This window comes from Cucurbita maxima, unplaced genomic scaffold (assembly GCF_002738345.1).
Source record: "Cucurbita maxima cultivar Rimu unplaced genomic scaffold, Cmax_1.0 Cma_Scf00024, whole genome shotgun sequence".
Lineage (NCBI taxonomy): Eukaryota > Viridiplantae > Streptophyta > Magnoliopsida > Cucurbitales > Cucurbitaceae > Cucurbita > Cucurbita maxima.
The window spans coordinates 1,765,955-1,787,985 of NW_019272040.1; the positions used below are offsets into that span (position 1 = coordinate 1,765,955).

At 35.7% G+C, this 22,031-nt stretch overlaps 4 protein-coding genes across 5 annotated transcripts; 2 read left to right on the top strand and 2 right to left on the bottom strand.

The window, feature by feature from the left end:
• The first annotated feature begins 651 nt into the window (after positions 1-651).
• On the top strand, positions 652-10,380 carry LOC111497600 (increased DNA methylation 1-like). Of its 2 annotated transcripts, none has more exons than XM_023148431.1 (8): positions 652-3,167; positions 3,546-3,687; positions 3,910-3,992; positions 4,382-4,623; positions 5,899-5,985; positions 7,928-8,027; positions 8,616-8,829; positions 8,914-10,380. In XM_023148431.1, the coding sequence occupies exons 1-8, from the start codon at positions 1,053-1,055 to the stop codon at positions 9,699-9,701; spliced, it is 3,771 nt and encodes a 1,256-aa protein (XP_023004199.1). In that variant the 5' UTR covers positions 652-1,052; the 3' UTR covers positions 9,702-10,380. The 2 variants fall into 2 exon arrangements, with proteins under 2 accessions (XP_023004199.1, XP_023004201.1); XM_023148433.1 differs by having other exon boundaries at positions 3,549-3,687.
• Positions 10,381-12,795: 2,415 nt separating this feature from the next.
• Positions 12,796-13,656, bottom strand: LOC111497693 (transcription repressor OFP11-like). Its single transcript, XM_023148583.1, has one exon. It carries the CDS (start codon positions 13,611-13,613, stop codon positions 12,885-12,887), a length of 729 nt encoding a protein of 242 aa, XP_023004351.1. The 5' UTR covers positions 13,614-13,656; the 3' UTR covers positions 12,796-12,884.
• Positions 13,657-17,410: 3,754 nt separating this feature from the next.
• Positions 17,411-18,551, top strand: LOC111497628. The gene is made up of 2 exons (XM_023148465.1): positions 17,411-17,581; positions 17,824-18,551. The coding sequence occupies exon 2, from the start codon at positions 17,826-17,828 to the stop codon at positions 18,381-18,383; it is 558 nt and encodes a 185-aa protein (XP_023004233.1). The 5' UTR covers positions 17,411-17,581; positions 17,824-17,825; the 3' UTR covers positions 18,384-18,551.
• Positions 18,552-19,105: 554 nt separating this feature from the next.
• On the bottom strand, positions 19,106-20,564 carry LOC111497627 (protein MARD1). The gene is made up of 2 exons (XM_023148464.1): positions 19,501-20,564; positions 19,106-19,424 (listed from the first exon to the last, which is right to left on the bottom strand). The coding sequence occupies exons 1-2, from the start codon at positions 20,181-20,183 to the stop codon at positions 19,343-19,345; spliced, it is 765 nt and encodes a 254-aa protein (XP_023004232.1). The 5' UTR covers positions 20,184-20,564; the 3' UTR covers positions 19,106-19,342.
• Between the last annotated feature and the right edge of the window lie 1,467 nt (positions 20,565-22,031).

Below are 22,031 nucleotides of genomic sequence, written 5' to 3' on the forward strand. Positions count from 1 at the left end.
TAAATTGGACCAAATTGCCAGCTTGAAGTTTATTAGCATTTGAAAAGTTAGTGTACTTTTTGACGTTAATGTTTTATAAAAAAGCATCTCCAAAGCACTTTTATAAATATAATTTTCTTAACTTTTATTTTTTAAAAAAACATCCATTTGAAATTAAAAAATTGGAGAGGATAAGAAAATTATAATTTTGGATATTTACTTAAAATTAATTTTAAAATTAAAAAAAAAAAAGTTTATGTAACTATTAACGAATTAATTTTTCAACCCAACAGAATCATTACTAAATATAATTTCTAAATAAAATGAAATGATTCCCAAACTTATTTTTGTTCTTTTAAAAAAAGTATATATATTTTTCTTTAAATTTTTAAAATGAAAATTATCATTAAATTTAAATTTAAAATGGGATTTTGCTAATCGGCCCCCCAAAAAGCCCTAATTGTTTATCTTGCCCCAATTCGTTGGGGGGTATACGTATATATATATATTTTTAATTTGGAAATACTTTATGGAGGGAAAATTAGAAATTGTAAAGCGGAATGACGATTGTACCCCTCTTTAGCTCCATTAATTACTTGCGAACCTACCCTTCTATGCTGATTTTAATGAAAAGCCACCCAACGACTCTAACCCTCTTTCTGTAGACTAAACCCGTCTTCTTTGTTTCACCTTTTTAAACCCAAAATAACAAAATCAATTTTTCATTCCCAAATATGCAGAGTTTTGTCACCGAATCACACGCCAGTCAACATCGTTCTTCAACTCCTACGATTCTGCAATTTCTTGGAATTTGCTGCATTGGAAGGATGTTCTTCGCTGTTGCCATGGCCGGGATTTAATCTGGTTTTTGTTTTCTCAGCAATTTCTTTGTTCCTTTTGTTTCTAATGTGATATTTTAATTTGTGGTTGAATCATTTTTTTCTTTCTGGGGTTTTGGCTGCGCTGAGTGGGAGTGTGGAGGTTGTGTTGTTGTTCGTTGTTGTGTGGCGGGAATTTGGTTAGGTTCAGGGGGTTCTGTTTGAGCATTTTGGAATTTTGGGTGTTCTTGGGGTATGGAGGAGGAGTTGAGTGCTGAGAAGCTGTTAGGGAAGGCGAAAGAGGACGATTATGATTTTGATCGAGTTTTGGATGAGGAAGGCAATGAAGCAGCGTTGAGGAATCTTCATGTAAATGGTGAGGAAAATCTGCCGTCGGTTTCTATCAGCTGTGATTCTGAGAGAGAGTCGTTGGAGATGGAATTTGAGAAGGGATGTCAGGCGAGGGTTGAGGAAGTAATGGTGGATGTTTACAAGGGTAGCGGGGAAAGTGCTGAAGTGGAAAATAGTAGTAAAAGGTGGAAGGTGGATGATGAAAGTACAAAGGTAGTGGAGAACGTGAGAAGAAAACTTATGGCTGATAAACTAAGGGGTAGTGATCGAGTTTTGCGGTCGAGTTTTGCAGTAACGATAGAGTGCAGTAGTGTAGCTGATAGTGAAGAGAATAACAGTACTATGGCAGTGCAGAATTGTAGGAGCAGTAGATATGGCAAGAAATTAGTGAAGTTGGAGGAAAGTGATAATGAATTGTTCTCTGGGGATCAGAAGGTACAAAGAAAGCGTGGAAGACCACCAAAGGTGGAAAAGGAAGCGGAGGAAGTAGTCGTTAGCCCTAGGAAGAAGTTGAAACGAAAGCCTGGAAGACCACCCAAGTTGGAGAGTGAAAACAACCATCAATTTGTCTGTGGGTCAGAGAATAAGTCGAAAAAGAAGCGTGGAAGACCACCCAAGACTGAAAAGGAAAATGATAATCTTTTGTCTAGTGGATTGAATACCTTGAAACCTAGGCGTGGAAGACCACCCAAGACTGAAAAGGAAAAGGATAATCCATTGTCTGGTGGATTGAATGCCTTGAAACCTAGGCGTGGAAGACCACCCACGACTGAAAAGGAAGGTTATAATCCATTATCCGGTGGATTGAATACCTTGAAATCTAGGCGTGGGAGACCACCCAAGGTGCAACAAAGCTATGAAGCCCTGAAGGTTGAGCATGAGGGAAGAAAGGTCAGATTGGCAAGAAAATTAAGCATGAAGTTGAGAAATAGGATGCGGAATTACGTGCAAACTGAAAAATATTTATCTCAGGAATTCGAGCCAGAGGCAGCAAATGAAGTGAAGAACGGAGAAAATTCCAAGATCAAAGTAGATGACTGCAGTAAATCTACAGTAAAAAATTTATTGAGAGAGAGGATTACTGAAATATTAAAAACTGCTGGTTGGACAATTGAGTATAGGCCTAGATTTAATCGAGAGTACAACGATGCAGTTTATGTAAGTCCAGAGGGACGAACTCACTGGTCAATAACCTTGGCATATAATGTGCTTAAAAAGCATTATGAAGTAGGTGACGGTGATTCTAAAGTTTATAAGACTGGTTTTATATTTACTCCAATACCAGAGGAAGAAATCATGACACTAACAAGGGTTACTAGAGCAAGTAGGAACAGAGAATTGAAGAAGCAAAAGAGAAGTGGAAAACTCAAAATGAGAGGGTTCATTGAAAAGGAAAGGACAAGGAGTCCAGTTTCTAAGTCAATGAAGAGGAAAAGGAAAAATGATACTTCGCATCACGAGCTCAATAGTTTAGATCATAACGTAGAAAAGGAGTTCCCTAGTTCATTCCGGACAAAAAATAGAAAGCGATGTGCTTTGTTGGTCAGAAATACAGAGGAAAGCGCTAATTCATGCAATGATGGGTATTTACTTTATAATGGGAAGCGGACACTACTTGCTTGGATGATAGATTTGGGGGTTTTGTCAGTTGATGAGAAGGTGCGGTACATGAACAAAAGAAAGACACAGGTAAAGCTTGAGGGTAGACTTACAAGAGATGGAATTCATTGTAACTGCTGTGATGAAGTTATTACAGTTTCAAAATTTGAAATGCATTCAGGAAGCAAACTTGGTCAGCCGCTTGAAAATATATGTGTACAGACTGGTTCTTCCCTCCTCCAATGCCTGTTGGAATCATGGAATAAACAAAATGAACCACAATGTAAAGGGTATAATTTTGTAGACGTTGATATCGAAGATCCAAATGATGATACTTGTGGAATTTGTGGAGATGGGGGAGATTTGATTTGTTGTGATAGTTGTCCATCTACGTTTCATCAAAGTTGCTTGGATATTAAGGTAAGTGTTCACCATAATATTGGTGTGTGTGAGTTACATCCAAATGCAATCAAGTGATCCTTTTGAGGTCATGCCCTTCCTCTTGGTTACCTAACTCTCCTTAAGTTGAAACATTTTTTTGGTCTACTATTTAACTATTAATTAATGTGTCAGCATTTAGGATGTTAAGGTACTCTTGTCAATGAACTAAGTTTAATCCTTTTTGCATAAATCAATGTATCTGGAGGTCTGGATGAATTTTCAGTCTGGCACTTTGCATCAAATTATGAGGGATTATTTAGTGAAATTCTCCAGATCTTTCTGGGACATGAATATTGTTGTAATTATTAATTGGCATTTGAATTTTTTTTGGAGTTTCTAATGTTTTGTTTATTTCAGAAGTTTCCTTCTGGTCACTGGCACTGTTTGTATTGTTCATGCAAATCATGTGGACAAGTCTCAACTGGTTTACATCCAAGGGATGATGATCATGAAGCAGATGCAGCTGTGTTATGTAAATGCCATCTCTGTGAGGAAAAATGTAATGAATCTAACACATCTTTTGCCTGTAGAACTGTGGCTACTTCACTTTTATAATTTTGCAATGCTTATATTGTTATATTACCTTTTTCTTACACCACTGCTATACTTGACACAGTAAGATAACATCAGATAATCATTATTTTAACGATTCAATGAATTTGTTTAATTTGTATTCTGATGACGGTAAACTGAATGGTTAATAAGTAATCATTTTTTGCAGATCATCCCGTATGTGTTCAGACAAATGATGCTTCTGGCGATGATGTGAATAACCCATTGTTTTGTGGGAAGGAATGTCAAATGGTAATATTTCAGTTGTTATAATAATCAGACTTGGAAACATTTAACTTTTTTAATGAGTTCATAGTTCGGTTGTTTATCCCTGACATCATGATGCTGAAAATCCTCTGGTATTCTTAATTTGAGTAAAGTATGCCGCAGTTCTTCAGCTTTAAGTTAATGATACTTTGAAATGGCTGTATTTTCCTCAAATTGGAACAAAGCTAAGGTTCCTGGTCATGTAAAATGGCTTATTTCTTTTCTCCATGAATGATTTTATTTTATTTTATTTTTTTCTGAACTCTTTCCTTTCAAATTAAAAAAAGAAAAAGAAAAAGAACCTTTTAGTTTCCCCGAACATTAAACCTGATGGTAATTTCACATACTCAGTTGAACTATATGATGTTGTTCAGTTACATGAAGGGCTACAAAAGCTTCTTGGGGTTAAGCAGGATATGGAAGACGGATTCTCATGGACTCTTATTCGTAGAAGTGATGTCGGCTCAGATGTTAGTCTCTGCAGTGAAGTAGCTCAGAAGGTTCAATGTAATTCCAAGCTTGCAGTTGCTTTGTTTGTTATGGATGAGTGCTTTTTACCTATCATTGACCAAAGAAGTGGCATCAATTTGATTCATAACATTCTCTATAATTGTGGGTAAGTATCTTTTGAATTTGAATTACTAATTACTTGTTTTTTCTTTTGTCTGCATACAAATTTGCACTACTTTTTTAACTACCTCTGTTGAATATTTCCCTCAGCAGCTAGTTCATGAGGTTATAAGATATTAAAATATACACATTTTCATCCATTACTTGGTTTCTGTATATGCAATTTATGTAGCAAATACCAATTTATTAGAATGATGACTGTCCATGAACTTGTTTTCGCTCTTTCTTTACAAGTTTATTCTCAGAGGAGTTGCTGGTCCCATGACCAGTGAATGTACAATTATAGTTGAGTGGTAACTTAATATTACATTTCAGCTTTTCAAAATTTAGTAGTTGTTAGGTGCTTAAAATGATAGGTATATTATAAGAAACTGGGTAATGCATTGATGTGAAGATAAATACAAGTAGGGGAGCTTATGTAAGTGCTCGCCAGTTGATTAGAAGTAAGAAAAGGGACAGATACAAAGTACTTCTGATTTGAGAGCCCACAAAGCCGTAAAGTACTTGACATCATCCATGAGTTGGTCGGGAGTGCTCTAGTCCTCAAAAAATGCGTCTGTTTCTTTCTTGCCAATAGTCTAGTGAATTGCGGGAGTAGAAGGGGACTATCCTGATGGGAATGTGGCTTTGCTCTTTTTTTTGAGTTAGTGTAAACCAGTTGGATACTTCTGGGCAAGCTGCATGTTGGTCAATGATGCTTTTATTTGCAGCACGTCTAAATTCTAAGCTGATGTTTAAAATGGGAACCAAGGTTGTGCATTGGCATTTCTTCACGTTGATGTTCAAATGGAAATGGCAGCTTTAGTTTTGAAAAGGAAGATGGAAGTAATAATTCTATTATTATCTTTTCCATCTTTTTAGCTTACTAGCTCATTTTTGTCTTGGTTTCTTCTTCTCCTGTTTTATGATGGGACACAGTCATTTGTTCCACTACCATTGGAAATCAGGTAACCCCATTGCATCTTAATTTTGTTAGTTTAAGACATCTATCCTTCATCAGATAAGTTGCCATTTTTTCTTGTTCTCTATGACATGTCCGGATATAAATATGGTGAAATGTGGCAGAATAACTGGCGTCAAAATCATTTAAGAATGGCATGTCAACTAACCTTTAAGTCCAATAACACCTGTAGCTGTCTTGGACATGCACTTTAGCTTCTGAATAACTTCAATGTCCTTCAATTTCTGTGTCTTCCGTACCATTTACTTAATCAATCAAAGCAACACACGTGTACTTAAAAGCGCTAAATTACTTTTCCAGGTCAAATTTTACTCGCCTGAACTTTAGTGGCTTTTACACTGCAATTCTTGAAAAGGATGATGAGATTATCTGTGCTGCATCTTTAAGGTATGCTTCTTGTTTTTCATGGCAAACTCTATTGAATTTATCTTACTTGGAGAATGAGTTTGGATAGCTTGTAAAATATCTTATTATGTTTTCTGAGTTAACTTATACTATTTGAGTGTACATTTTAATTTGAAGCAACTTACCTTTGTAGTAGTATCTGTGGACTATCAAGACCTTCTTATTAATTTTTTATATTCAACAAAAATGAACACGGTGAAATGCCAAACAAAGGATAACAACTAGAAAAAAGCTCCAGCGGTTAAAAACAAGAAACAAAGGATAATTACTGAGATTCAAAGGGAGGTACTAATATAGCTGACTAAACCTCCCCCATAGTCTCTTCTCCTCCTAAATGTCCTCTTATTCATCTCAAGCCAAATGTTCCATAACATTGCTAAAAAACCTGATCTCTACGAAACTCCCCTCCTTTGAACGGGGCTAAAGTAGCACCTCCTCAGCCATTGCATAACAAGAACAATTACAGACTAAGGACGCATGAAAAGGCCCCAACAATGCATCCCAAATTGAGAAAACAAAGCTACATCTCCAAAGCAGGTGCTCCAAGTTCTTTAAGGCATTCTTGCACAAAACACACCATTGGTGACTTGACGTTATTCTGGATGTTTTGTTGGTTAAACTTCTTTAAGCATGTTGGATATGCAAACGCTTGCAGTACAAATTTAAAATAGGTGCCTAACTCGAATCTTCTTTAAAATGATCAAACTCTCCTGCTGTTGTTTCTCACATTGAATTGTCTTTCCCTTGAATGCCAGCTCTCCCTACATAAAGGCATATGGAGTTAAGTTTGTTTGCTGAAAATATGAATTTTTTTCGACTTAGATAAGCTTCTTTGTTTTTTTGTTTTTTTTTTTTTTTTTTTTTTTTTTTTTTTTGGGGGGGGGGGGGTTATTGGTATTTCTCTTGGATTTCCACTATGTGAGTCCGGCCTTTATTTATCATATGAAGATATCATTGAAGTAAACCACCAGGAATTGTCCAAAACACAGTTGCAGCATTCTGTTCATAGGACATATTTTTGCTTGAAGCATAATTATTAAGGTCAAATGGGATCTCCAACCAGCTGAATAAGCCTCACAAGTTCTTATGAGAGAGAACCAAAAATGAAGGGAAGTTTATTGAAGCTCCTTTCGATTTATTCTAGGGTAGATGATTTTCTTTCCTAACCTATTGATTATGACATTCTTTGGCCGTGCCCTTATGCAAAGTTTATAGAACTAATTGCCAGGGCCTCTCCAACCATATTTCATGTACGCTGCAAACTACCTGTTATTAGTAATCCCTTCAAATGGATAAAGGAAGAATGCAAAATCACTCACCCTCCTTTGTTTTACCCAACCTATTTTATTTGGATTTGGGTATTTTTCTACCCAAAGGCTAGGCTTTGTCCAATGCCTTGGATGTTGTGTTTACGTAGCTCCCACTGTTCTATAAACTTTATTAATCATGCAACGACTTTTATTATTTTGTATGTGCTACATTATTGAGTGTATATATATATATATATATATATATATATATATTTATTTATTTATTTTCAGACCCATTTTGAAAGCTTGGCATTAATAATTTTGTTAATAGTTTAACCTTTCTTTTACTCCTTGCTGTTCCTAAGTTGCATAGCTTAATAAATTAGCCCTTAGTTTCAGGTTTGTTAGTCTTGTTAACTATTCGATGGCTGTGGAGTTTTATTTTGGATCCTATCAAAAAGGCTGACACCTGTCAAAAGTTGTATGGAATAATATGAACTCTTCATTTACAATACATGTTTTTAGTTATGGAAGGGGATAATTCTCTCTTCTTCTTTTTTTTTTTTTTTTTTTTTANTTTTTTTTTTTTTTTTTTTTTGTCATTTTTATTAAATTTACTCGTATGAATTTATTAAACACTAACATTGAAATTCTCTCCTGAATGATGAAAATAGGATCCATGGAAATGAATTAGCGGAGATGCCATTCATTGGAACTCGTTATATGCATAGGCGCCAAGGAATGTGCCGTCGTTTTCTTAGCGTGATTGAATCGGTAGGTCATAATCTATGTCGTATTGTATCGTCATGTTATCGTGTATACACAATAAATTACGAGTGTATAGCAGGATGGGGAGTAGGCAGAGTGGCATAGCAGTACATAGCACTTAGATTTAGCTAAGTGCCCATGAGTCAAAATCAGTAGCCAGTTTTCCGAATTCCAAGCTGTGTTAGGATAGAACTTGGTGAATATTGAAAGCATTTAAATATATTGAGTTGGGTCATATAGGTGAAGGATCTTGTATATTGACTTGCCATCTTGATCAAGAATTCTCAAGTTCACTACACCCGTTGCCCACAGTAACTTATATTCTACTCATTTAATCTGTCATAGTCGAATGTAAATGTTTCCTTGTGTTATTAGTTTCTTCTCCTTCTGCGGAGGCTTGACGACATTTGGTAATTTTAGAGAGAAGGAACTTAGTATTGTGCTAAAGTCAACATGCAAATGTGTATTAATTGATATCTGACTTTTTTGGGTCCTGGCTGACTTGTATTAAGTTTATTTAAAATTTGCATCGTTGTGCTATTTGATTTACTGATTACCGGTCTATTTTTCTTCTGTTATCCCTTTCTCTGTCAGGCCTTGGCTTCTCTAAATGTTGAGAAGTTGATCATTCCCGCAATATCTGAACTACAAGGGACATGGACATCTGTCTTTGGTTTCAATCCCCTTGAAGAAGCTAGCAAGCAAAGGATGAGGAGAATGAGTCTGTTGGTCTTTCCCGGTGTAGAAATGTTGCAGAAAGCATTATTGAAGGATCAGCTTCCGATGGAATGTACACCTGTTGCAGATGGTTAGCTATTTGGGATTAATGCTCATTGTGCACACATCTTATTCTTGGTGGGGCTGCATATGACTTATTTTTTCCTTCTTGTAGATTCTGAGTCCCCTCAACTTGCAGAACAACAAAAGTTGGCGGTCGTTGCAACATCTCCTGAAGAGAGTCATTCTCAAGGGCCTTGTTCAAATTCGTGCATCGAGCGCACTGCAAATGATGGATTTGGGACTTCTGGTGATCCTGCAGTTGTTGAATCTACTGTTGAACCAAATGATAAGTTCTTGAATGATGATCTAGATAATCCTACTAACAATCTCGAAGCTCATAATGCGGAGGTTATTGATAATAATTTGGAGGAAAGAAACCAAAATTTTGAGGACTCATTGTACTCTACGTGCCTTACATATGAGGAAGCTAAAGTGGCTGGCCAATATCAAACTACCTCTCTTGGTTCTACCATTTCAGACCTTGAAGAACGGACGTCTGAACTAAATGGACAATTGGATGGAAACTCAGCAATTGATCAAAAGTCTAGCCTGGAATGCCTCAAAGTTGCTGCAAGTTTTGAATGCCAGGAGACTGCAGAAGTTGGTACTCCCAACGACAAACTCAAGTGTACTCATGACGTGCATGTAAATCAGACAGACATAATCAGCTCGAGTAACCCGCAAGAGATTGCTTCGGTTCACGATGGACAAGAGATTGCTTCAGTTCACGATGGACAAAAGGTTCTCTTTGATTCAGAAATTGCAAATGGTTGCCATGCCACATTGCAGATGGATGATAAAACTAGTTCTCCCTCTGGATGTGATAGTCTTAATCCACATTCTTCCTCTGCTAGAGTTTCTTCTAATTGTCATCCATCCGAGGACGTCGTTGTAGGCTGATGACCTGCATCACTAGGATTTCAGCAAGTGCCCGGGAGGACAATGCTGAGCAGAAAGAAGTAACGGCTGGATGATAGTCTAATCACCATCTCTGAAGCAGATTAGTTCGTTAGAGAATTCAGATGAACAGTTCACCAAATCTGTAGGAGTCTGGTTCACAGAATAGCACATGCCACACTGTATAATAGATCACCCTTCTAAAACTTTGCTTCTGCTTTGGCTTTTCTTTGCGCCATTGCTCGGATGAAGGTGGTTTTCTTGCGGTAACCCTCGGATATTATTCTATCAAACCTGGCTACTCATATGCTTGGTCTAGCAACCACGAATCCTCAGTGGCTACCGTTATAGGAGAACAGAAGTCATTTTGTTGGTATTACTAACCAATTGTGCCATATTTTTTGGGATGGATGATGATATCCCGCCCCCCAATCCCCCCTCAACAAGAACAAGTTTTTGTGGTGCATTTTGAGCAAGTGTTTGGGCGAAGTTTGATCTTATCATGCCCATCTAACCTGGGGTAAAAGGGTTTTTACATCCCGTTTTTGTTTCTGGCATACAGTTCTGGAGAGCACTGTAAGTTCTCTTCTTCCGAAAGGGCTGTACATTTTAAGGCCTCCTTTGTTTACTGTAAATGAAAACTTTAATTGGCTTACTATTGAAATGTTACTGCCTTTGTACAGCTTTTCTTCGCAGTGTATTATCACTATGCTTTGTTGAGGCAGATAAGACCTGGGAACAGAGAACTTTATCAGGTAGCTATGGATAAGCGTACTTTTAAGAATTATAAACTCGGTTCTCTTATTTTACCTGAATATGGCTCCAGCTCTAGGTAGTTGTTGCCAAACCAGTCCTTCATGTTAGTAGCTAGCTGTTTAATCAAGTTCTCCGTGTTTACTTCTCTAGAACATCCCGATATTCGGTTCAGTAAGCTTGAGAGGTAGTCATCCTTAGACATCATAGGACTCGAAAGGATAGAACGACAACATCTAAAAAATCAGTAAGCTTGAGAGGTTTCCACACTCTTATAAAAAATGCTTCGTTTTCCTCCCCAACTGATATGGGATCTCACAATCCACCTCCCTTTTGGGGCTCAATGTTCTCACTGGCATTCGTTCCCTTCTCCAATCAATGTGGGACCCCCAATCTACCCCCTTCGAGACCTATCGTTCTTGTTGGCACACCGCCTTGTGTCCACCTCCCTTCGAAGCTCAGTCTTCTTATTGGCACATCGTCTGGTGTCTAGCTCTAATACCATTTGTAACGGCCCAAGCCCTACCGCTACAAATATTGTCTTCTTTGGGGTTTTTCTTTCGGGCTTCCCCTCAAGGTTTTTAAAATGCATATGTTAGGGAGAGGTTTCCACACCCTTGTAAATAATGCTTCATTAACTATGAACTCTTAACTAAATGCTTATAAATCATAGATTTGAATCTCGACTTAGTATCGATTTGAAATGAAATAAAAAATCAAAGGAACCACCTGATGAGAACTGGTGTGGAAGATTGATAAGAACTACTCATGAGCTGAACTATCCACCCACTCAGAAACTTGGAACAAATACAAAATGGAAGACAAAATAATGAAGATTCCTCCAAGTTGGAAGCATTAAGAAATTATTAAAACTTATAGAATTCAAAGATTCCCATTTGGCCCAATGCAAAGCTATTAAGAACAGCCATCATTTGTCTCCACAGCATTGGACAGCCTTCCTCAAAAAACATTAATATATCATTCTTGTTCCTGTGAACTGTACTTTAAATCACTGTAACATATCTCATTGTTTATTGTCTTTTTCATGGTGGTGAGGACTGAGGAAGAAGACATTTGGGAGTGGATCCATTAAAATTAGGGTTCTTAGGGGTTTTTTTCTTTGTGCTGAACAAATAGGAATTGGGTTTTGTTTGGGAGTGGGAAAGGAGGACAAAAGTGAGAGAGAAAAAGCCATTATTTCTTCCCTAAATATGTGACTTGACAGAGTGAGTGCTTCCTTTCCTGCGTTGCTTCACATCATATTTCACAGAAATTTATGGTGCTTTTCTGGTTGCTCATTTCATTTGCAAATTGGCTTCATCATTGTCCTCTTACTCCCTTTTACTCCCTTTTCCTTAATAATGAGTACATATTTTGGTTCCAAGTCTTTTACTTAATGCTTTTAGTAGTTATCCGTTCTATACTAGCTATCTAGAGGTGTGTCCTTCACGATTCTCTCGTACTAGGGAAAGGTTCTCTCAATGTTCTAACGCCCACATCGGATATTGACTGAATTGTCTCACGATGTTTTAAACCCAGCTTACGTACCACTTTAATGAGTGAACAACCCAACCCTTGGCACATACTATAGCCCTAGGTAGTGAAGAGCTGACATCGAGCTGCCAAACCTTACTGTCGATGGGATCTCTTGGGAAGATCAGCCTAAGGTTTCATTAGTACCCTTAAAACTATTTTTAAAAGTTAAAAAATACTCTTATGGTTAGTATATGAATGAAACTGTCAGCACCACCTTCATGAACTTCATGAACTTTCAAAAACAGCATTGATACACTTGACCAAAATCTTTTATCTACCCCTTGTAGATTATCTTTTTCATCGATTTCCTCTCTCTTCTATGTTTTAACCTATAACTAGACAATTACTCATTCCTTTTTTTTTTCTTTTTTTTTTTAAGGAGCTCTCTTCTTTCTAAGCATTTTCAAATATAATTATACAAAATTTTAAACGTCAATTGATTTTCAAGTTGGTTCTTTCTCGACTCGAGGAACTCTCTCTTAACTATCATGAAGACGTGACAGGTCTTAATGGGTACACATATATTGGTAGATATGACAAGAAGGAACTGATACAAGAAAAATAGAAATTCTGGGTATGTGACAGAGTAAAATGATATTTTGTACTATCCTTTTTTTAGAGGATTTGGATATCTAATAACTTGAATAAACCATCGTGTACCACTCTCTTTTGTCGCTCTCCCAACTTCATTCTATCGTAAAACCAAACATATGGTAATTATGAAGTAAGATGTTAAATTACCAATAGATTTGTACAATTTAGGTAATACTAATAGGTGAAGAACAATAAAAGTAAATAAAAAAAAAGATGAATAGAACCAAAGATAAGGATTTGATCTGATAATTAAGGTTACAAAAACCAAAGTCTTGAGGGACTAATTTATAAATGAATAATTCATCAATCTCCATCATTTTGTTGGTCGGAAATCTCAGCTGACTCAGCTTCCCGGCCTCTGCTGCCGCCTTCCTCGGCCGCTTCTGGCGGCGGCAATGGCGGTTTTGTCACCTTGGCCAGGTCGGCAAAAGCTTTAAGAATATGTTTGTGGGTGGTCTTAGGATTGAGTGCGAGGTAACATAAAAGAAGCTCATGCAAGAATTCCCAACTCGATTTCACCACCTCCATTTCCTCACGCGCCTCCACCATCTCCTCCATTGACCGCCGGAAGTCTATGTACGGGTCCGGCGAGTAAGTGGGTATCGCAAAGCTGTTGTTCAAGAGCAAGTCGTCGGAAGATAATGAATTTGTGGATTTGGTGGCGGTGGTGGTCGCGGTGGCGGTGGTGGTGGAGGATTCTATAATTGAATTGGATCGGCCAGGGGAGGAGAAGAAGAAGCGGTGGGAGGTGAATGCAGTGATGAAGTCAACGGCGACATGGGTGTCGGAATCGCCACCGTCGTTGGTGGGGACGAAAAACGGATTGGAATCGAGAGTGGCGATCTCATAGAGGGAGTTGTAATTTGTGATAAAAGTGGCGGCGGCGGCGGAGGAGGAGGAGGAGGAGGGTAACGGGCAGGTGGGACGGTGGGGATCCGGCGCGTGGGTGATCGGAGAAGAGTGAGCCGCAAGTGGGTTCTTGATCTTTGTAAAACAGAGATTCAAATAGTTTCTTCCAAGCTTGGTCGGCATTTTCTCGAGTGATTTTAAAATGGCCAACGCCCAAACCTCATCTCTTTATATTATTGTGAGAAAAGGGATATTGTTTTATTTATTTAAAAATTATTTAATTTTTTTAATTACCCAAACAATTACTATATGCACGTGGTTTCCCGTTAAAAATTCAAAATTAAATCAAATTTTATTCTGACCATTCGAGTAAAGAGATACATAAATGAACTAAAACCATATACAAACTATAACGATTTTAATAATAGGACGATTAAGAAAAACTAGAACGATTTTAGTTTATGTTCAAAGTGGACATGTTCGTCTAACCTGTTCAATCATAGGAACAAACCGTAGTTAATTAATTAATTAATTAATTAAAAAAAAAAAAAAAAAAAAAAAAAAAAAAAAAAAAAAAAAAAAAAAAAAAAAAAAAAAAAAAAAAAAAAAAAAAAAACAGATATGGACTCAGATCCGATGAGACGGTCAACGACCGAACTCATGATGGTACAAACCAAGTACCATTGGCTGAGGCACGCTCACTACGAGGGTTTGTTTGAGCACGCGCCAATGTGCGAGTGGGATAAAGCAAAAGATAACCTACTTCTCTCCAATCTCTATAATGGAAGCAAGGCGCACATGCAGAGACCGATGGTTGGAGCCTTGTTTTTCCTTTTTCGCTCTCTCCAACCTAATTTTTTTTATTATTTTAAATCATTAATTCTTACTCTCTTCGTTATAAACACGACTCTTCACAATAGTATGCATGAGCTCTCGTAACTTTACTTTAGATTTCTCCCGTGAGAGATAATAGTTTTTTATTATAAACTCATGATCATTCTCTAAATTAACCGATGTGGAACTTTCATCATCCACTAGAAATCATACCTACGTAGATCAATAAACCACAAATTGTATCAACCATATTCTTGCTCGTTTTACACGAGCTACCGACCTTTATTGTTGTTTGGTTGCTTACACTACCTAATGGGTTCAAGACCTTCGAGGCTAACTACAATAGCATATGTATGCTACCAGCTCGGTTTTTTTTATTTGGACTTCATTCTCTTAACTCAATGGCTCGAGTTTAGTCTAAATAACTCTTTTTTTTTTTTAAATAGGTTTAAAATAATACAATAATTTGATGATGAAAGGACCACTAAGTGGCAAGAGCAAGATGAAATGGACAAGCAAAAGCAATTTTTTCATTATTTAATTTGTCGTTTTTCTAATTATTGATCTTTTTTTTTTAATTATGTTCATAAAAAGAAGTAAATTTTGTAGCTTTAATCCTCATTATTATTATTATGGTCTCTATTATTATATAGAATATCTTAAATATATGGAAAAAAAAGGATTAGTTATGTAAATAAACGATGAATTTCTGTGATATATCTCAAAATTAAATGTGTCAGCTTAAAGTAATCCTATGTTAAATGGACTCAGATTTCAACCATTGTTATTCATATGCCGCCCGTCAACTTAGTGAAGGTTAGGAGTGGGGCTGCTGGGGTACGATCTAAAACGACTTCACATTCCAGAAAGAACCCGACAATGGAGAATATGAGTAAGAAAAAAAGCATGCTCAAATGATACGTGTTGATCTATGGAGATAGTTTTCGATTATGTCGCAAAGGAACATTGGAGTGAACCCAGATTTCAAATCTTGATCTGAATCTTGAATATCAAGCTTGGTCGGTCGTGGCACATGGCTCAACCCAAACATGTATATATCTCTATGAAGTAATCTAGAAAACGGTTTCTCGAGAATTGTTTAACTCGAACATGTACCGATTAAGATATAAACAACGTTTTGTTAGTCAGATAATTATTAGGTCGATTGTAATTGATCATATCAAGGCGATGAACAAAGGAAAGTAAAAAGTGTTAGACGAACACAACTCTCCACAATGGTATGATATTGTCCACTAAGCTCTCATGGTTTCCTTTTGGGCTTCCCAAAAGGCCTCATACCAATGAAATTAGTATTGCTCACTTATAAACTCATGATCATTCCCTAAATTAGCCAATGTGGGACTTTCATCGTCCAACAAAAAGGACAGTCATTTATACATACAATTTTCAATACCGACACTGTATAATATTGAAAAGATAAATGAAATACAAAATTTTATCAGATCGACGTGAACCTCAAAATATCAGAGTCGGGTGATCAACAATGATACTCATAAAAAGAAGGTATAGTTAAGTACAAGCTAATGATGTGATAAGTCGATGTCACAAAATATCTGTCCCATTATTGTCCTTCCTCTCCATTAATATTATAACCTATCATTATGGATATTTTCAAATTATTTATATAAATTAATATATATTTTTTATTAAAATATCGACACTACCACGTGTTATTATTAAGCTATCTTAGGTTTGCTTAAAAATTTTAATCATATTAATTCTATTAAACAAAATTATAAAATTAAAAGATATTTTATAGAGTAAAAATACTTTTTAAACTTTAAATAAAATTACATTAATACCCTTCCATTAAAAAAATAATCGAAGGATATAATTGGAAATTAACCAAAGACAAAAAAATATTATTAAATAAAAAAAAGCAAGAACAAAAACAAAAAAATGGGACCAAATCTTATCTCCAATTATACGGACTGTTTTTCTCTATTTTCAAGTTATAAGCAACACGTTACAAAATTGTTTTATTATATATATTATTTAAAAAAATTGAAATTATCAAAGAACAAAATCTCATCATATTTCCAAATCCATATAATAAAAAATATGAATTATTTCTAATCCCGACCAGCTAACACGAGTTTTTTTTTAAGGATGTTTTGTCTTCCCAACATTTTTCTTAAAAAAATTACAAAAAATCGCTCAAACTAAATATGTTTAACTTTGAAATTCTTGATGATTGAGCGATGTGTCTTGTTGATATAGATAATAACTATAAATTATTTTAATCATTTATTAGCGGTCAAACAAAATGATTAAGATTTGATTAGTTAGCCACACGTGAGTAATAACAACAAAGCAAAGAAGTTTCGGAGGAAGTTATGTATCAATCCATTGAAACACATGAAAAGATAATGAGATTTTTGTATGCTTCAAGATCTTAGGTCTCAGCTGTTGGCCTTTCTCATTGGAGTTGTAGTGCTCGATATTATATATGAGCACGTGTTATTACGAGCCGATCAGAAGAAGCAAGATTTTGGTTACTATATCTTGAACACGATTTTTAGACCAATGTGAATCTTCGGATAAACCAGATTGGCTACTCAAATGAACTAAATAGTACAACTCAGCTACGTATCTTTTGGGTTGGGTTCGGTTCTGTCTCTAATTTGGGATGGAGAGTCCAGAATCTAGGAGATGACGAGACTTTATAGTACGGAAAAGTGGAGATAAACGAAGAGAGTGCAAGAAATTAGAGATGGAGAAAGCACAAGAGAATGTGAGGGACGAACAGTGACCCAAGGGACAGAGATAGAGAGAGTTTGAGAGTCAAAGAGAATCGAGAGGGACGAAGATGGTCAAGAAAGGCGTGACAACAATACCTTATTAATATATTTATTTAACTTTTAATTTTGGGTATATTTTTAAATTTATAAATACTTTTGTTTAAAAAAAAAGTTTATGAATTAAATTTATAATTTGTTACACTAAATCAATTACTTTTATAAATTAACTCCTAAAAATTAATATTATAAACAAACTTCCAATTCAAATTTAAAGTTTCCAACTGAATTCAGCTGAAAAGACAAAAATATCCCTCAAATCCTGCCACGTCAATGAGTCAATTCAGGGACAAATACCGTAAACTTCATAAAGAGCCAAGGCCGGGTACCGTTTCTTAAAGCCCCCCGGGAAGACGAAAAAGATGAAGAACAAACCCCCCGATTCACTCAACTTCCAGTTCAATCGCTCAAAGAAAGATCACTTCATCGATGAAAATTTCATATTCACTATCTCATACATGATCGTTCGCTGAGGATTTGTACTTGTTCAACTTCCAGGTCAGTTCGTGTTCAATCTCGTCCGTTTTCTGTGTTCTTAAGCAGCGATTTGTTTCTTTCTTGTTGTTATTGGTTCATTAGACTGAGGATTTCGCGATTTCGTCGTTGATTTTGATGCTCTTGTTTAGTGAGGTTATGAGTTGTGAATCTTTAAATGAATTAGGAGTTTTATTCTGTCATGAAAACCTTGATGATTGTAGAACAGTACAGATATGAGTTCTTCACTCTGTTCAAGAATCTAGGTATGAGTCGATTTGGGAATTTTACGATTAAAGAAGACAGAGAGGAAAATCAAAATCGATTAAGTAATCAATCGGGGACAGGATTTCGCCCTGTTCCATTGGAGATTTCTTCGATTCCTGTTTATCGTCCTTCTTCCCCAAAGATTCAACCCCCTTCGACTGATTGTAACCCTAAACCGATTTCACCAACTCCAAGAAGTGATCCAATTCCGATTAATTCTGAAATTTGTGATGATTTTGATGAACATTGCTGTTATAGTAAGAGTTCATCCTACCCTGAGCTTTGGGCTGGACCAACTTACTCAAATTCACCCCCTGCAAGTTCATTGCCAATGCCCAATTTCTCAATTCGAAGAAATATAATTTTGTCACTCCAATTGCCCACCGGTTCAACCGCTCAAGCAATCAGAAGAACTCAACCAATTGTGAAATCTGCACCACCATCCCCAACGCGGGGCCATAACCATCGTCCTTCTTCTTCTAGAGAGCTATTTCATGGTGTTGATGCTGCAACAAGAACACTTAAACAAATTCTTCACCTTGATATTGACTCTGAATGATATGAGTGATGTTTGAGGGAGCATCAAGCTCACTTGTTTGTAGGACACATTCTTTTTGATGCGGGGTTAGTGTGTATGAATGATTGTAAATATAGTGAAGAATCATGGTTGATATGTGTTTTTGGGAAGTGGGATTTGTAGCTGATGGTAAATATTCTCAGCTTTGTTAATTCTACCCTTTGAGAGCTATGATATTACGTGAATGAAATGAAATTTAGCTTAAAGAAACACGTATAGATTTAATCTTGTTGAGTCTCTTAGATCAGTTAAGTCAAGTCAAGCATGTTCATCTTATTTTATTCTAACCGAACTATCTATGTTCTTAAAATGTCAATTTTAGACACGTGTCATCCATTCATTAGTCAAACGAATAACCCTCGAAATTATATTACGTTAGTGTGAGTTGATTGATCTAAACCCCTAGTCGACCCATTATTTCGAGGAACTTCTACTAACCCCCCCTCCTTCCTATCATATGAATTGCACTATAATAGAATGAGCTTTCTCATCTACTTGAGGGAGTTTTAATCGAATACATTCATTCTATCTTATTTTACTCAACGACCCATCTAGATTCATAAGTTCATGTGGGTAAAATGTTTTGAATTACAGCCCCCACTTAATCTTTGTAGCATTTTTCAATTTAAAGAATCTTTAAAGAACTTTTTTTTTTTTGTCACGTTATGTTGAAATAAAATAATAATAACAATAAAGGCCTAAGATTTAGTAAAAGCCAAAGCAGCAATCATTTCAGTAAACATATTGAACATATTTTATAATTTATCTCTCTACAAACACTTCTCTCTCTTATCTATATCTTCGTGAGAGAGCCCCAAAAAAACCAAAAATTATTATTAAAAAAAAAAAAAAAAAAAAAAAAAAAGATCCTATGAATTTTATGTGAAAATTTATTGGAAGAAGAACCAGAAAACCAGAGGTTGAAGATGATGATGGAAGAATCAAGATGATTGTTGTTGTTGTTCTTCATCCAAAAGCATTTCTTGGTAGCGACATTCATGGCTGCAAAAAGCTTTCTCACCTCTGCAATGAACACAACAATGGACCAAAATTAGTACTCTTCCAGACCAACAATGAACCAGAAAAAAAATGGGCGCACCTGTAAATATAGATGTCCTTTGTGAGCTCAAGATTTCTGTTGCAGGTGTAGCAGAAGCTAAGAAAATCATTCTTCTTGTTCTTCTTGTTCTTCTTGTTCTTGTTCTTCAAATCCGCCATGGAAATTCTCTCAGGTCCAGAATCTACAGAGCTTTTCACCACAAAGTTATCAAAAATATGAGTAATTTTAGCATCAGGTCCATGAGTTCTCACACAAGTATACTCTTCACAAACCTCCATCTCCTTCACCGTCATCATCCCCCCATCACCAATCCCAGAAGGAAACAAATCTCCACCGCCGTCGTCTACGGCGGAATCCGGCAGCAGAGGAGGAGGGATTTTGACACGAAGTTTCGCTCTAAAAATTACACTTTTACTGAGCGTGGAATCGTATTTCTCCTCAATTAAAGCAAGCCCAATTGGGTTTCTGCCAGAGATTTTGTGTTTGTTTACTGGGAAAATTGGTTTCTTGGGGGAATTGGGTTTTGTGTTGGGATCATAAGAGAAGGGATTTTGAAGAGAAAAAAATGGTTTGGAATCAAGAACAGAAGTGGGACTAATCACAGAGTGATCAATTGATTGTGTTGTTGGTGTAAAAGGTTTGAATCTTGGAGAACCAAACAGAGAATTTGAAACTGGTGAAGCTTGATCCGCCATTAAAGCTCTAGATCTGTTCCTCAACATCTTGAGAAACCAGTTTCTGGACTTGGATTTGGATTTGGATTCAATAAACAAAAGGGTATCAGAAACCCAAAGGAAAAACGGATCTAAATGAGAAGAAGCCCTCGAAAATGAGTGCTAAACTTCGGTTGCTTCCATGGCAGTTGGGTGGAACAAGAACAAGAACAATAACAGAACAACAAACCACCGCTGATGAAGGCCAATTAGAGGCATTTACAGAGGAAAAACAGATGAAGATGATGATGAAGAAGAAGACATGGATGATGGGTTGAACTCAACTTAATAACACAATCCTACAAAACCTCCAAAAATCGCTCCTTTTTTCACTCCAAAAGTTGTCATTAGTTTGATATAATTAGTGGAAATGTAATGACTCATTCAAGTTAAAAAAAAACAAACCTTATCTTCTTATCCTACTTCTGTTTACTTTCCAACCTACTTAATCTATTCATACCTTCCCGTTCCTTAAAACGTTTAAATTTCATTTCAATCTCGAGCACTTAAGGTTCGAATTATTAAAAAGTGATTGTTTCAATCAACATTTGGTTAATATTTGACGTATAGATTTGTGTATTGGTGTAAAAATACTTTAAACCTATATCGTGAGAGATCAATCTTTAATATTTTTTAAAATATTGGACTGTAACGCCTCATGCTCTAGATGCGAATGAAAAAGAATTTAGATTCAATACTTGATGACTCATGTGAGGTCTCACGTTGATATGAGAGGGGAACGAGTGCCAACAAAGACATTGGGCTCTGAAGTAGGCGAATTGTGAGATCTCACGTCAATCGGAAATTATAAGGGTATGAAAACTTATGAAAAAAAACAATATCTGCTAACAGTGAGTTTGCGCTGTTACAACTCATCTATTTTCACGTATCTTTGATGACATGACCATATTATTTACTTGTCTTGTAGGACGGGGACGAGTTATCTTTCAATTATTTTTATTTTTAAAATCACTCTTAATACTTTTTTTCTTTAAATAATAATTTGTTTCTTTAATATATTTATTTATTTTTTTCTTCTTTTAATGGTGGGGTTTGTCGTGTAGTGTGACAGTTTATTCTCATGCTGATATCACGTGAAGCCTTGTCCTGACTCGCTTTTTAGACTAGGCCATATTTGGGTTTGGACAAATTATATATATATATATATATATATATATATATATAATATTTTATTATTTTCAAAGTGAAAATTATGAGAAGTTACAAAATAATGTGAATTATTAGAGCATAACAAAATTAAATAAATTATTTATATTAATCTTTTTGTCAAACAAAAACAAATTATTGCCCCCATTTGATCGGTTCGTAATTTTTAAAATTTTTTATTTTTAACAAAAATAAAATTAGAATATATAAAATATCTATTTATGAATTATAACTAATTTTAATATATATTTTAAAAAAATAAGAGTTGCTTGAGAATATATAATTGGAAATAATATTCATAAAAATTAATTAAAATTAAATTCCATAATTAATCTATAAAATTTTTATTTATTTGAACTCAATCCGACCTACATCAAGTAATCCATCTTAAATTGTATGTGTATTGTTGTGAGAACGGAGTGTGAAAATCTCTCCATAGTAGACACATTTTAAAACTGTGAGACTGATGACAATGTGTAACTGGCTAAAAGCATACAATATTTATTAGCGGTTAGCTTAAACTGTTACAAACACGAGATAACATGCTAATCGAAACGTTGGACTCTCAAAAGGGGTGAATTGTGAGATCTTACGTTGGTTAGTAGTGAGCTTAGACTGTTATTGGAAATATAATTAAATTAATATAAATTAGAAAATGTTAGAGAAAATAAATTATATTTATTACTCTAG

Bases quoted from the DNA above. Each gene is read 5' to 3' on its own strand.
- LOC111497600 (XM_023148431.1), top strand. From the start codon at position 1,053: ATGGAGGAGGAGTTGAGTGCTGAGAAGCTGTTAGGGAAGGCGAAAGAG. The intron at 3,168-3,545 runs GTAAGTGTTCAC...TGTTTATTTCAG, and splicing joins AAAGTTGCTTGGATATTAAG to AAGTTTCCTTCTGGTCACTG. The intron at 3,993-4,381 runs GTAATATTTCAG...GATGTTGTTCAG, and splicing joins GTGGGAAGGAATGTCAAATG to TTACATGAAGGGCTACAAAA.
- LOC111497628 (XM_023148465.1), top strand. From the start codon at position 17,826: ATGAGTCGATTTGGGAATTTTACGATTAAAGAAGACAGAGAGGAAAAT.
- LOC111497627 (XM_023148464.1), bottom strand. From the start codon at position 20,183: ATGTTGAGGAACAGATCTAGAGCTTTAATGGCGGATCAAGCTTCACCA. The intron at 19,425-19,500 runs GTGCGCCCATTT...TGTTCATTGCAG, and splicing joins AAGGACATCTATATTTACAG to AGGTGAGAAAGCTTTTTGCA.
- LOC111497693 (XM_023148583.1), bottom strand. From the start codon at position 13,613: ATGCCGACCAAGCTTGGAAGAAACTATTTGAATCTCTGTTTTACAAAG.